Source organism: Schistocerca piceifrons, chromosome 5 (assembly GCF_021461385.2).
Source record: "Schistocerca piceifrons isolate TAMUIC-IGC-003096 chromosome 5, iqSchPice1.1, whole genome shotgun sequence".
NCBI lineage: Eukaryota > Metazoa > Arthropoda > Insecta > Orthoptera > Acrididae > Schistocerca > Schistocerca piceifrons.
The window spans coordinates 54,577,677-54,593,525 of NC_060142.1; the positions used below are offsets into that span (position 1 = coordinate 54,577,677).

Consider the following 15,849-nt stretch of genomic DNA (forward strand, 5'->3'; position numbering starts at 1 on the left):
TCATCCTGCACCCTCGGAATCTCCCTGGTATAAACTTCTACTAACCTGTTTCTCACTGTCTTATGTTTCATTTCCCCTTTTCTCTTATGTCCACACCACTCCTTCCCTGTTCAGATCTTGTACTGCCTTCTCCCACCACTTTTCTCCTTTTCATGTGGTCTCCCTCTCTCCCTCCACCCATCCCCTCCCTCACTCACTCACACCATGCCTGCCTGCCTTTGTGCTTTAGGGTTTTGCGTAGTATGTGTGTGAATGAGTATAATTTTACTAGAAGTAGTGCAAGAGCTAGAAAGTTACATTGATTTTCTGTTACTTGTTTTTATGCTTGCACATTAGCCTGCTGTAGGCGAGTGTTGCCTTACCCTTGTGTAATGTACCATTACATCCAGGAATTTGCAATATTGTTATAATTTAATAATATATTGGACTCAATTGCTTCTTATTTTTGTGTTCTCTTGAGCAGCTATTCATTGACCTCAAAAGTAAACCACTGAGTTCTGAACATGTCAGTGTGCTTACAAATTATTGTGTCAGTATGATCCTAGCAGTAACTACCAAAACTAAAAGTAGCTAAACAATTAAAATATTCAAGTATTGTAAATGTTAAAAAATATAACAAAATTGTGATTTCAATAACTAGAAATGTCCTATTTCTGATAAATAAACCTGATAGAATACCATAATAAGTACAGGTGGCTTACATGCTTGTGAGATGAATTATTGTTGTGTTGACACTCTGTGGTGTGCAGTCTCTGGAGACCCTCTGCATTGGCTATTGTCAGACATTTGGGACTGAAAGTGGGTGTACTCTCCTATTAGGCATTCAGTGTCATAGGATGTCCCATGTAACATTTAAAATCTTTCCAGAGTAAGCACATTCCCCGAATGTATACTGAATTTCTCACTGCTTTCTTTAATGAATAAACAGGAAGTGAGAATTGTGTAATGACTAGGCATAAAGTGATAATTGTTGCCTTTTTTGTTGTTTTTGTTTTTAACTAGAATGATGTTTCTTGGACACAAGATTCGAGTACTGTCTCTAATTTTCCAACAGACAAATAAATCTTCAGGTTTCCCATCCTTGCTAATATCTTTGAACACAAGTCGTTCAGTTCTCTGCCAAAATCTTCCTGTAGCATTAAGTGATCTATTTTTTCCATATGCTGATGAGCCAATACTGTATAACCATCTACTTAATATTGTGTTTGTCTGCCTTTGTAATGCAATACAGTGACAATTCTGTTTAACATGGACATGGTTCTGAAGGTATGAACACCAGATATTGATGCACAGTTATTCATATAGTATTATCATAAATTGTTGCCTGATGGTTTGTGGGTGCAGATCTGGCATTTGATAGCATCCAAGAAGTGTTGCCTCAAGTTCAAATCAGGAAAATTACGTGGTCAAAACATCATGCACTTCAAACCACTCAAGCATGATTCTGACCTTGTGACATGGACAATTATCCTACAGGAAGATGCCATCATCGTGAAGAAAGACATCAAACATGAAAGGACGTTGGTGGTACACAATAATTTTCACACAGTTGGCAGCTGTTGGATGCCTTCAATTACTGTCACGAATCCCATGGAAGTCCAGGCATATGTCCTCTGTAGCATAATATTGCTCCCCCTTCCCCTCCTCTGCCTTTATAAATGGAACACTTTTTGTAGAAATCTTTGCTCCTATATAGTCCATGCTGCAACAGAAGAGAATAATCCTTGATGATCACCTATTTGTGGTGATGTTACACATCATCACGAACCTCATCAAAAGCAGCATTTCTTGTTGAGATTTTATGATGAGTAGGGAGCATAAGATTTCATAAGTGAGAAATACCATACGAATAACTGGTGATATCAAGAAAATAGTAGCATAAATGCTTACTTTCAAGTCACCATTGCTGTCAGAAACTTTCAAGTCACCATTGCTGTCAGAATCTAAGAAAGCTAGTTCCTTTGACATAAGTGTGATCATAAGCCCAGCCAAAAGAAATTCTTCAAATGCCAGCAGTATGAGTATGTTACGTCATACAAGAGCCAAACAACTTGTGATAAATATTTCACAATTGCACGTAAATTAAAAACAGTATGTTTATATTAAACAAACTATTCTGAAAATCATGCAGTTGACAAATTTTCCTAGAGATGAATAAATGCATGAAAAAGAAGGCTGTTGGAGACTGTGTTTCAAGATTAGAATTGCATATCAGGCTATTAAACTGTCAATGTTTGTGACCAAAAAAGGCCACATCAAAGAAAGCTGGAACAAACACTTATAGCTGCAAGTCTTCCTCCAAACATAATGTTTTTGTGAAGTCTGTTTTTTCCTTAAGGCTATTAGCAAAAGCTAGAAATAAAGCTAGAAATAATAAAGTTCATATCTTTCAATGTTGCCAGTATAAGTAGAAATGGAAAAAAATAACTAAAGTGCTCCAAACCTTTTACATCAAAAAAGTATCCAGCCAATCGCATTCATTCAAGATAATCATATTCATGTCTGCCCCTGGTAGCTGAGTGGTCAGTGCGACAGAATGTCATACCTAATGGCCCGGGTTCAATTCCCAGCTGGGTTGGAGATTTTCTCCACTCAGGGACTGGGTGTTGTGTTGTCCTTATCATCATTTCATCCCCATCGACACGCAAGTTGCCGAAGTGGCATCAACTCGAAAGACTTGCACCAGGTGAATGGTCTACCTGGCGGGAGGCCCTAGCCACATGACGTTTCCATCATATTCCTTAGGCAGCTGTTTTAATGAAGCAATATCCAACATTCTGAATCTTGTCATGTTCTCCATCCCTCCCACCATCTCCCCCTTCCCTGGCAGCCATTTCCTCAAAGAAAATGTAGACGGAAAAGGAGGAAACTGAATTGTAGACAAAGTGTAATGTGTTTTCAGAGAAGCAAGAAGCTGACTGGAAAAGTGTTAAGCAAAGAAACAATTTTCCAGAGACTGCCCAAGTAGGGCCGTGCAAATTACACTGCTTCAAAAGTTGATTACTATTAATCTCTTTATATAAGAAATTTCAAATACTTCAGTGTTAAAATAATTTGGTATACAAAAATATTTTTTTTTGTGGGAAGTTCAGCACATTTACAGCCAGGAATCTTTTTACCTTTTATAGAAAACAAGATTATATAGAAAATGTTTTGTGAAAGTATGTATTTGTTATAATGAGAGTTTAAATTTCCTCATCACTGTTAAGAGCCATTGTGTGAGATGCACTCTTTAGTGAATGATTATTCCCAGGTTGAACTCAAGAACATTTTATCCACAGCACAAATATACCATAAAGTTTAGTTCTAAGAACAGCTGAAAGATTGTTTGTGATCACTTGACAATAACAGAAACAAATTTCACTGACATAATACCAGTTCCAGGGGAAGCCTCATCTCAGGTGGCTGTAGAATGGTGTTCGCTGGGGGCTGTACCATGTGCGGTACTGTGGAGCAATATGGAGACAGTTCTGTGTGGAGTAGAGCATCTGGGCTGGTCACTGTGAGTTCTGATTGATGGGCTATGAGGGTGGCTGGCTCCTGGCCTGGAAATGAGTGAGCAATTGAATGCTGCTGCTTCACCTTAAGTATCGAGCAGTTGGAAGTATGTCTGCGACTTCATGACGTGTAGGTATGGTACTCATTTCCTCAATAGGAGCTCCACTAGTTTCCTGGTGCAGGTACTGGTTGCAATTGTTGGCTGGTGCCCCTGGTGAAGCCTGTAAAAATGGGTGTATCAGCAGACAGTTTGTATACAGTATTGTGACCACAACATGTGAAGCCCTTGTGGTATTTGTAAATTGTCTCCAGAGGAGAGACGCCTGTGCGCCAAGGGCGGGCAAACACTCTAAGCAAAGATGTGCTGGATGTGTGATGTGGTCAGCCTATGGCCAATTTACAACACCCCTGTTCTTTGAACAGATGATGGAGCCCAATTGTTGAAGCCACCAATACTGCATTGGAACTTACTTTGGCTGAGGAGAGGTCCAACGGAACGAGGACTTCAAAGCAGCTGTAACCCAGTTGCAGGAATAGATTACCGAGTATTCTGAAGTGAATGCCTTCCAGGTTGTGGCTGACCTGGCCAGTACTGTGAAGAGAAAATGCAGGAGAATTAGCGGTAGTGAAGAATGCAACCACATGTGAGCCTCCCAGTGGCCCACAAAGGAAAGACCAGTGGCCCAGTATGAGGTGCGAAGGCACTGGCGGCCATGGAGTAGCAGCATTGCTGGATACGGTGGATGACTGGGCTCAACCAGTGTGATGCAAAGCGTGCGACGGTGACGACAGACGCAGTGTCGGCAGGCACTAACTAACTTGTGGACAGTGGTCACCGGCTTTGAGAGCATATGGGAGGAACAGAGGAATGTTCGATGGATTCCAGAGGACAGAGATGCCACGAAAAGGAATGAAAAGGGCACAGGCACAGGAGCACAGGAAAAACATGGGCCAAAGGGTGACCGAGGTGGCAGGAAGGCCATTGCCACAGCATTCATTGGAACATGGGAACAATTGGATGGAGTGAGACCAATGGGCAGCAAGAAAGTTGTGATTGCAGCATGCTTAGGTGCATACAAAAATATTCACCACAGAGAAGGATGTATGTTACATAGAAGCAGTGGTGCCTAGGGTTGTGTGGCTCTCGAAAGAAAGAGCTCAACCACCGATGTATCGGCTGGAAGAGGCAGCATGATTTGGCGGGCAGCAATAGACTTGGCTGTGGGAGGATAGTGTCGGGTTCAGCTGTAGTGGAACTGCAAGACGATGCAAAGACTACAGATGATCTGCTTGGCAGAAGTCAAAGTGTAGTGCCACGTAGGAAAGGGAGGCCAGCGATGGCTGCAAAAAGACAAAGGCATAAAAAAAAGTCTGTCAGGCGTGGCTGGGAAAGGCCAGTGTTTGGGTGGCAGTTGAGTTGTGGTGCTGTGTGTAGGGATCTGACAATGGTTTCATCATTATGGATGCAGTATCAAATGTGGCAAGAAGGAGAGAAAGTGGGAACCTTGCTGCTGGAAGATGATGTGTGCCATCTTCATGAGGAGGCCAGGTGACATGTCTTGGGCTGAGCCACCCTCATGAGGAATTCCAAACATGGCTGCATCTTCATGGTGAGGGTTCACAGTGGTAGGACAGCATAGGGCATGGGGGAAGGGATGGGCCATGGTGGCTGGGCGGGATGGCATGGGTTGATGACCCAAGGAGCTGCAGCATGTGGACTCAAACCTCATCACCATGGAAGTCCAGGTGAGCCAGCTTTGTGAGAAGGGCCGACCATGACTGCAATGGGCAGAGCAATGTCAGGCACAGCTGGACATGGGGAGCAGGCGGGCAATGGACTAAGGGAAGAGCTGACAAAGGCACTGAAGCCAGAGGAGGTACTGGTGTGAATAGTGACGCTGTACCGCCGTGACACATATTCAAGTGATATGTACCTGTGATGAACTATCCCTTATTTTTCCACAGGCGATGACCTCCGGAAACAAACATATGGTATTCAGGTCTACAGATTCCACAAAAGTGCAACAATGTACACACAGTGTAAGTTTCTGTCTCACACAAAGTATCCAACCTGGGCAGTAAAGTAATGTCCCTGGAATGAGATTAGAGTGCCATAGAAGACACATTTCTATCCTCGTTGCTTATATTATATCAAAAGTTTAACTCTTGCCTCTGTTACAACCAATTGTGGGTGATGAATGTTGCAGTAAATGGTTGTAGTAAATGATAATTCCCAGGTCGAACTTAAGAATATACTTTATTCATGGCACAAGTTCACAACAAAGTTTGGTTCTAGTAACAACTGAAAGATCGTTTGTGATCGGTTGAGAATTACAGAAACAAAGTTCAGTGGCATAATACAAATTCTCAGGGAAGCCTCATCCTGAGCAGCTGTGATGTAAAGCAGAGCATCTGGGCCGGTGTCGGCAAGTTCCTATTGATGGGCTACGAGTGTGGCCAGTTCCTGGCCCAAAACTGAGTGAGCAGTTGAATGCAGTGACAGGAGGTTGCACTTAACATTATGTAGTTATCAGACAGAGATATGTCCATGACGTGCAGAAAGGTACTTGCTTTAGTGTATCAATGACGTGTAGGGATGGTACTCATTTCCTCAATAGGAGCTCCACTAGTTTCCTGGTGCAGGTACTGGTTGCAATTGTTGGCTGGTGCCCCTGGTGAAGCCTGTAAAAATGGGTGTGTCAACAGACTGTTTGTATACAGTAATATGTCCGCAACATTCAATGCCTTTGCAGTGTTTGTAAATAGTCTGCAGAGAAGAGATGCCTGCTGGCCAAGGGCAAAGATGTTGTGCTGGGAGTGTGATGTGGTCTTTAAAATATGGTCAAATGGTTCAAATGCCTCTGTACACTATGGGACTTAACATCTGAGGTCCTCAGTCCCCTAGAACTTAGAACTACTTAAACCTAACTAACCTAAGGACATCACACACATCCATGCCCGAGGCAGAATTCGAACCTGTGACCGTAGCGGTTGTGTGGTTCCAGACTGAAGCGCCTAGAACCACTCGGCCACACTGGCCAGCAAAATATGGTCAAAATACCTATTTATTCCTGCTCCAAAAGTGTTAATAAAAATATCTCAATATTCTGGAAGATTTCTCTTGTGTCATTTCTTTCCTTGAGCCCATTATGCTAAAAAAATCCTGGATGTCAGTGTTTTTAGAGGCTACTCTTTCGTTCTGTTTGGGTTACATGTGTGTTATATGCGTCATTGTTGTACTGTATAGAGACTTTGAGAGCAATGGAAAAAGGTGTGTGTGTGTGTGTGTGTGTGTGTGTGTGTGTGTGTGTAAATTATTCTCATAAACTGACCAGTTTATTCACTGTACCATACCTTATATCATCTGGCTATCTGAAATATGTAGTGTGGTGAATACATTAATTCGACGGCACGAGGTTCTCCTCACTCGGCTTCAGATAGGCCACAGCCCTATGACGCACGGCTTCCTACTCCGGCGAGAGGACCCTCCAATGTGTGGTGCTTGTGGCGTCCAGGTCACTGTGCGCCATGTTTTATTGGATTGCGTTTTATTTTCTGACCAGCGGGTCGCGGCTGACTTGCCAGTGGACCTGCCATCTCTTTTAGGCAACACTCGGACGAATGTGGCTAAAGTTTTAAAGTTCTGTGCCCTGTCAAATGTTTTTACAAAGATTTTAGGGAGAGGATTTTAATTTGCTCACTGTGTGACAAGCTCGCCCATATTTTATGTAAGTGGCCAGCCAATAACAATTTCCTGTGACATTCTTGTTGCTATGTTTCCCCTTTCCTTAGGTTTTACTTTCTTATGTAGCATTTTCCTTCTTTTCCTGCTTTCTTTGAGTGTGTGCTTTAGTTTTCTTAGGTCTGTCCACATTCGTTCCTTTTAATGTGTGTCAGGGCGCTGATGACCTCGATGTTGAGCGCCCATAAGCCCCAACACACCACCACCACCACCACCGCCACCACCACCACCACCACCACCACCACCATCAAAGTGGTGGAGACTGAATATTCCTAATATTCCTTTATCACTGCCAGTAATCAGATTACCACAGTTGCCAGCATTTAACTTTTTCAGGGTTTATGGAAGTTTATGATCATTATTTATCTGATCGCTGCTCCAAGTGTTGCAAAATGACAAATAACTTTGACATGCCCAGGGCATTCTCTTTCTCTAAAAGAATCAACAATTTATTTTACACTGACCTGAACAAAAGGCTGCTTGAAGTCTTTGGACAGTTGAGATACGGTAAGAAGTTGAAAATCATTACTTGCTCAAAGTCCATGAGTGCAATGCAGACTGCCTATGAATTTCTAGGTATGCAGTAAAACTTCCCGTAATCCAGAATCCCTTTCTCCATTCTCCAAGGTGGAGATACTTACTGAGATACTTGGGGGGGGGGGGGGGGAATAAGAAATGCTTCTACAGAGGTGGAATTCAGGGGAAATGTTACATGTTGTTTTGTTGTCTCCCGTACCATAGTTCCACTGGTGATGAGTGTGCTTGTGCGTTAGAGCAGAACAGTCGCTGGAAAGGGTTGAACATAATATACAACAGGCTAAATCAGTAACATAATTGTCATATGCCTCCTGCCGGAGACTTGAATGAATAAGGAATGATGTCTCTCCATCTAATGAACATTATTTTTATATTTGTATATTATATGTGAATTTCATTGCACATGTGGCATAATTTATTTGAAATATTGAATTTTTTGCTGATTAGTGGGCAGCCTCAGAACTACTTATACTTTGCATTTTACCTTACATGGCTTACTGTAATGTCACAAAGTCCTTATAATTACTAGTGCAGAAGTTCTAAACTATGGTAATTATGAATTCTAGCAGAATGAGTACCCTTCCCAGTCAATCTACATAACATTCTGGTCCTTCTCTGTGCCAGGCTCACTCCCCAAGCCATTGCCACATGAATCATATACGTGTGATAGATTCAGGTGCAAGATCTGTCTGAGTCATCCACACAGCACATTCTACTCCAATCCTGTATAGGCTTATCCTGTCTCATCAGAGGAAGAGCCATGTATGCAGCAGCCATCGTATACAGCTCTGCTGCAATTTCTGCACAGCATTCTGTGTGTGCGTGACTACCACCAGCTGTTCACCCTCTGGTACCCTGGACTGACGGTTTTGAAAGTTCAGCCGAGATCACAGAATTCGATGATGGCACTGCTACATATGCGAGAGCTAGCCTCACTGCTGCAGCTCTGGTTGCAGAGCCATGCTTATCTTGTCAGCCAATTGATGCTTGTGGCTACATTGTAAAGCTAGTGATGTGCCAGCTCTGTCTTAATTCATGATTTTGCTGTGCTCTTGTATTGTTGTCAGAATTCGCTAAACGTTAGGTTTTCGCTCTTGGATACTCGTTTAGGTGTGCTGTCTCTGTTGTCCATGTCCCACCTGTTGTTATCCTCCTGTTCGCACCTGGCAACTGGCTATTGACAGCCATTGGCTGGAGTCTTTTTTGACTTTGTTAGATTCTGCCCACAATAAACCTGAGATTTAATGGTCATTGTCTAACTGGCCAAAAGCAGAGTTGGCAACCCAATGGTGAAACACACTGCAGAGCACAACTTACTTGAATTTAATGACTGTCACAATCCATTCCATCTGGATCCTCCCCCCCCCCCCCTCCTCTCTCTCTCTCTCTCTCTCTCTCTCTCTCTCTCTCTCTCTCTCTCTCTCTCTCTCTCTCTCTCCAAAACTTCCTTTTCCAAATTTCATAGCTGGGAGTTGTCCTTGAAATACATCATTTATTCCTGTAGTCCTCCTGACATCAGTCTCTGCTAGCCCCATGCGCCACATCCATGACCTCCTTATCCCAGGACTGCCTGCATCCACACCTTCTTCCCCAAGTCTCCTCCTCCTCCTCCTCCTCATCATCATCATTTCTGTTTACTCCTCCACATCATTGTAAGCATCAAGAACTCACTGCTGCCAGTGCCCATGGATTACATTTCTGTGCTGTGCACCTGCTGCTGCCCCACAAAAATCACCATGTTTTCAGAAGTTCTAAAGTGATTGATAGTGGCTAACCTGGTCTATCACTATTTCATATGTGCTCAGTCATCACCCAGATGTCTCACATTTGGTGTTTGATGATTTATGTGATATCTTGAAATATGTTAAATGTTGTGTGCGTAGTTTTAAATATGTATTCTCGTGTTACATCTGCAATGAAATATTTCAGGTGAGTGGTTAATAGCAAAGACGAGACCTGATCTTACAAGAAAATTCGCACCAGCACTTGAAGAGAATGTTAGCCTGATACCTCAGTACATTTATCAGTGCAACGCTCAGAATCCCACGTAAGTACTGTTTGAGTATTTTTATGGTTCATTCAGTCCATAGAAAAATTAATTACAAGCAGACAAAAATAAAATTGATTTCACCCTTATGTGTAAGGTCTGTCTTGGCAACTAAATAAGAAACATTTGAATTTTACCTGTCATACTTTACACCATTCTATTTCAAAATAACCTGTGGATTTGTAATATATTATTGAGGTGAGCACACAAAATACATGGAATTTCAAAATAGTTATTACATAGATTGCTTGATATTATTGTTTATACCTACGAATTAGCAAAGAAATCTTTTGGGTAATTTTTAGAGGGCTTTTATTTACCAAGGTGTCTTCCCTCATTCTGTGCATCACACTGATTTTGGGGTGTTTCATGCACAAATGTAAGATCGTCTGGTATACAGGCCTAGTTCTGAGGCTGGCCGCTGTGGCTGAGTGGTTCTAGGCACTTCAGTCCAGAATCGCGCTGCTGCTACAGTCGCAGGTTCGAATCCTGCCTCGGGCATGGATGTGTATGATGTCCTTAGGTAGGTTAGGTTTAAGTAGTTCTAAGTCTAGGGAACTGATGACCTCAGATGTTAAGTCCCATAGTGCTTAGAGCCATTTGAACCAACCCAGTTCTGAATTTGCACTCACCAAAGAACTGAACATGAATTCATTCACTGTATCCCCATTATGATATTACTATATTCAATGTCCTAGGACACTACAGTGTTGTATTTATTAACAGCAATGTAGGCAGAAGTGCAGTCTTCTCAAGGTAGGCTGCAGTTAGTTTATGTTGATATTTCTTGCTGCAATTACAATTTGACTCCTTTTCTTAGAGACACTGATGAGAAAGAATGCCTCAGATTCTCTTAAATCAAGTTGTGAAACATTGTCCCAGTTATTCTCAAATCAGAGTGAATGTTAGCACAGAGAGCCTCACGTATAATTTATATGTAGCTGAAGAGAATGGAACTTCTTTTTCCTGCTGGAATCTTGAGTGATTGTGTACTCATAAGGAGTTAAATATGTTTACATATGATATTATTATGAAATGGATAGATTGCTCCTCTCCATATTGTGGTGATGTTGAGTCGCAGATAGACACAGCAACAAAACTGTCACAAGGTTAGCATTTGGCCAAAAAGGGCTTATCCGAATTAGACCACACACACACACACACACACACTGCCGAGGACATATGATATGATGATAAGCAGCTATATCAAATGTTATTCCAAATTATTTGCTGAATGGGAATTGAGAGACATCAGATGCAATGAGTATAGATGTATTATCCAGTTGTGACACATGAAATTTGTACCGGCCAGGGACTGGAGCCCAGAATTCCAGCTTATAAGCTGTCACCTTAATCATTTTGGCTATCTGTGCACGCTCCTGTGCCCAATCCAGATCTCCATTTGTCTCTTTCTATATCCTGATATCGTAGTCCTATGTACATCTTCCTTTATTAAGTGCGTAAAGTGACCATTCATGATAAGCAAGACATCGGGGTTCACTTCCTAGTTTGGATTAAATTTGCACGTCACAATTGGGTAATAAGCCTATATCCCTTGCAGCTGATATCATGAAGTTTGCAGTCAGTGAATAATTTGGAATAATTTAAATATGTGGCAGCTGCTGTGTGGGATAGGCACACTTCTGTCACCATGGCAAATGGCGATGTTCAGCATGTTGTGCAATTGGGATCTCATCTGACCTTGTAGTCATCAGTGAAATGGCAGTTGAGCATAGGAACAAGAAGCACGATATTTGTGTATTTGATGACAGATTGATCATGAGAGCCAAGTGTATTGATGGGCAACAATATGTTGATAACAGGTCTCCTATCAGCTGTTGTAGATTCTAACAGTGGATAGAAAGGTTAAAATGCAGCAAATTATTTATCAAATAACTGCAGCAGCAACAAGCAGGCACCCATATAGTACAGATCCACCACCTGATTGTGGGACAGAGAATCTACTGGTCCACATATGTATCCTAATTCACTATATGATATAGGCCACAGAAATTAGCACAGATGCAGGAATGCTACCATTGTGTGTTTGATGTGTGGATACACCTTGACTAACTGGTTAGCATGGACAATGTTTTTCGGGGATTTTGATATTTTTTTGTTGAATTTGGTGTTCTCTTGTGGCAGTTTTGGTACCTTTTTTTACAGTTTCTGTGAGTTCTTCTTCCCCCCCCCCCCTCCCAAATTGCCTTTTTTCAGTTTTGACATAACGTTTTGGCCTTTTTTTTGTAGTTTCGGAGTTATTTGTGTCATTGATTTTGGTGTTATTTTAGTTTCTGACAGTTAGTTCTTTTTGTCATATTTCACTTTCTTATGTTGTTATGTTGAAAATGAAAATATTCTTTCCAACTATATGATATTTACTGACACCAGCTGTACATTTATCTACATTAACATTAAAAACATTTACACGAAACTTATTAAATCTAATAAGTTGTGTGTGCCAAGTTGGTAATTGTAGGAAGTAAGTTTTTTCAGCTGGTCTTTCCCAAGTGGGTTGTGGAGGAGACCCAACAGGATGGCTCAAGGGCACAATAATTCCCCAGGATGGCAGGCCATTCCAAGCACCTGTTGGGAAAGGTGATCTGGCAGAATGGAGTGTTTTAGAGTGAAGCGATCAGCATGAGTGGGGATGGGCCAATGAAATGTGACTACTGTGTCTGAGTGGCTGAAAGACCTGAATGTTATAAAATTATGTGGAGTGGTTTGGAGCTCATGAAATCGGAGGTAATCAATTCGACAGCATCATGGATACAAAATTGTTAAGGCTTTCATGGCCACTTGTTGACGAACTGCCTATTGGCTTCTGTCTCGGGTTCTTCAGCCGACGTTCATCTAATGATTTTTCTGTTCACCACTGGCAATGGAGGGTGAAGCTTTGACAATGCCAGCCACTCGTGCTGGCGAAACGTCAGAAAAATCATTAGATGAACGTCGGCCGAAGAACCCGAGACAGAAGCCAATAGGCAGTTCGTCAGCATCATGGATGTTTAGTCTGTGACTTCTTGGAGTGCAATGTTCAGAGACTAGTGATCCGGGAAGTATTTCTTCCAGTACAGAAAGCTGAGAGTACTAACAAGGACATTTATTTTGTCTGAGTGTGGGAGTTGATAGTAGCAAAGCGGAGGCATTGTTTCAACTGTTAGCTGTGTTCGTATTCCTGTTCAGCTGTCAGTTCGTGCAATCTTTCTGACAAGAGTTGGGTTGCCAGAAGACACTAATTAGTGGCCTTGTCCTTGTGAGAAATTTAATCATGTCCCATAGGGTGACGCAGGGCTGACAGCACTTATACAGGGTGTTTCAAAAATGACCGGTATATTTGAAACGGCAATAAAAACTAAACGAGCAGCGATAGAAATACACCGTTTGTTGCAATATGCTTGGGACAACAGTACATTTTCAGGCAGACAAACTTTCGAAATTACAGTAGTTACAATTTTCAACAACAGATGGCGCTGCGGTCTGGGAAACTCTGTAGTACGATATTTTCCACATATCCACCATGCGTAGCAATAATATGGCGTAGTCTCTGAATGAAATTACCCAAAACCTTTGACAACGTGTCTGGCGGAATGGCTTCACATGCAGATGAGATGTACTGCTTCAGCTGTTCAATTGTTTCTGGATTCTGGCGGTACACCTGGTCTTTCAAGTGTCCCCACAGAAAGAAGTCACAGGGGTTCATGTCTGGCGAATAGGGAGGCCAATCCACGCCGCCTCCTGTATGTTTCGGATAGCCCAAAGCAATCACACGATCATCGAAATATTCATTCAGGAAATTAAAGACGTCGGCCGTGCGATGTGGCCGGGCACCATCTTGCATAAACCACGAGGTGTTCGCAGTGTCGTCTAAGGCAGTTTGTACCGCCACAAATTCACGAAGAATGTCCAGATAGCGTGATGCAGTAATCGTTTTGGATCTGAAAAATGGGCCAATGATTCCTTTGGAAGAAATGGCGGCCCAGTCCAGTACTTTTTGAGGATGCAGGGACGATGGGACTGCAACATGGGGCTTTTCGGTTCCCCATACGCACCAGTTCTGTTTATTGACGAAGCCGTCCAGGTAAAAATAAGCTTCGTCAGTAAACCAAATGCTGCCCACATGCATATCGCCGTCATCAATCCTGTGCACTATATCGTTAGCGAATGTCTCTCGTGCAGCAATGGTAGCGGCGCTGAGGGATTGCCGCGTTTGAATTTTGCATGGATAGAGGTGTAAACTCTGGCGCGTGAGACAATACGTGGACGTTGGCGTCATTTGGACCGCAGCTGCAACACGGCGAACAGAAACCCGAGGCCGCTGTTGGATCACCTGCTGCACTAGCTGCGCGTTGCCCTCTGTGGTTGCCGTACGCGGTCGCCCTACCTTTCCAGCACGTTCATCCGTCACGTTCCCAGTCCATTGAAATTTTTCAAACAGATCCTTTATTGTATCGCTTTTCGGTCCTTTGGTTACATTAAACCTCCGTTGAAAACTTCGTCTTGTTGCAACAACACTGTGTTCTAGGCGGTGGAATTCCAACACCAGAAAAATCCTCTGTTCTAAGGAATAAACCATGTTGTCTACAGCACACTTGCACGTTGTGAACAGCACACACTTACAGCAGAAAGACGACGTACAGAATGGCGCACCCACAGACTGCGTTGTCTTCTATATCTTTCACATCACTTGCAGCGCCATCTGTTGTTGAAAATTGTAACTACTGTAATTTCGAAAGTTTGTCCGCCTGAAAATGTACTGTTGTCCCAAGCATATTGCAACAAACGGTGTATTTCTATCGCTGCTCGTTTAGTTTTTATTGCCGTTTCAAATATACCGGTCATTTTTGAAACACCCTGTATAAGGTGATCGTACATGTGTAGCAGTGCAGAGAATTAGTCCGGGTATGATAATAAACATTTACAATTAAAATTGCAGATCAGTTGGCCATGTAATGTGTTTGGTGCACCACACCTTGCAGAGATTATGTGCTTTCTGGCCACAGCCGCAAGTGTGATATTGCACAGTGCCAGGAAGCTCTGAAAAAGTGAGAAATGAACATTTCAGTGTGAAAACAGTCACCCAGAGTCTATATTTGAATACAGTCTTCAGCACAAGAAGATACATTTGGTAATGTCCACATTTCCTCTGGCATGGGTAGTTGCTTTTCCCCAAAATTATGAAGGAATTTATATCCCCTTAGAATATCTACATGACTGGAACCTGCCGTTCCAGATGCAGTGTGAGCGTTAATAATAGAGGTCATAATTATCATCCTGTATTTGAAGCAGGAGCTTACGGCGGTGAAGACAACAGACTTATGTGGATATGTGGCCATAATTGAGGCCCATTTGCATTATCTAAATGGCATATTTTCATAGTACATAAATATATATACAAGAAGCAAACAGATACAGCAATTTAACTACGGACATGTGAATTTGTCTTTGGAAATAAATCAGGACACTAATGATGATTTCACTTTAATATTGATTCAATATTTTTTACTATTTTATGAATGAAGCTTGGGGAGACAGCTTAACCCGTTGGATGGGTTGAGCTGTAGCTTAGATTGAAAGATCGTAATTCAGTTGTTGCAAGGCCAGTGAACATGATTCAATAAGAAGTTATCATATTACATAAGCAGCATGATTTAAAACTGAGTGAGGCTGCGCAGTGATAAGCACACTGGACTCGCATTCGGGAGGACACTGGTTCAAACCTGTCTCCAGCCATCCTGATTAGGTTGTTGTGATTTCCCTAAAGCACTTCAGGCAAATGCCAGGATGATTCCTCTGAAAGGTCATGGCCAACTTCCTTCCCTATCTTCCCTAATCTGATGTGAGACCGATGACCTCACTGTTTTGTTCCCTCCTCCAAATCAACCAATCAACGACCATGATATTTCATATTTACTACTGTGTACTACAAAAAATGCAGTTCAATAGATGTACTACTATAAAAGTCTCTCATAAACATTATTTTTGGTACTGTTTGTGGTGTAAAAGTATCAGGAAATGTGCCATT

General features: G+C 42.2%; 1 protein-coding gene across 1 annotated transcript in view; it reads left to right on the forward strand.

Moving 5' to 3' along the window:
- Window positions 1-15,849, forward strand: part of LOC124797941 (1-acylglycerol-3-phosphate O-acyltransferase ABHD5-like) — a 51,170-nt gene that overhangs the window by 30,900 nt on the left and 4,421 nt on the right. Inside the window, exon 6 of the mRNA XM_047261077.1 lies at window positions 9,707-9,824. Coding sequence (XP_047117033.1) covers window positions 9,707-9,824 — 118 coding nt within the window. The remainder of the gene's footprint in view (window positions 1-9,706; window positions 9,825-15,849) is intronic.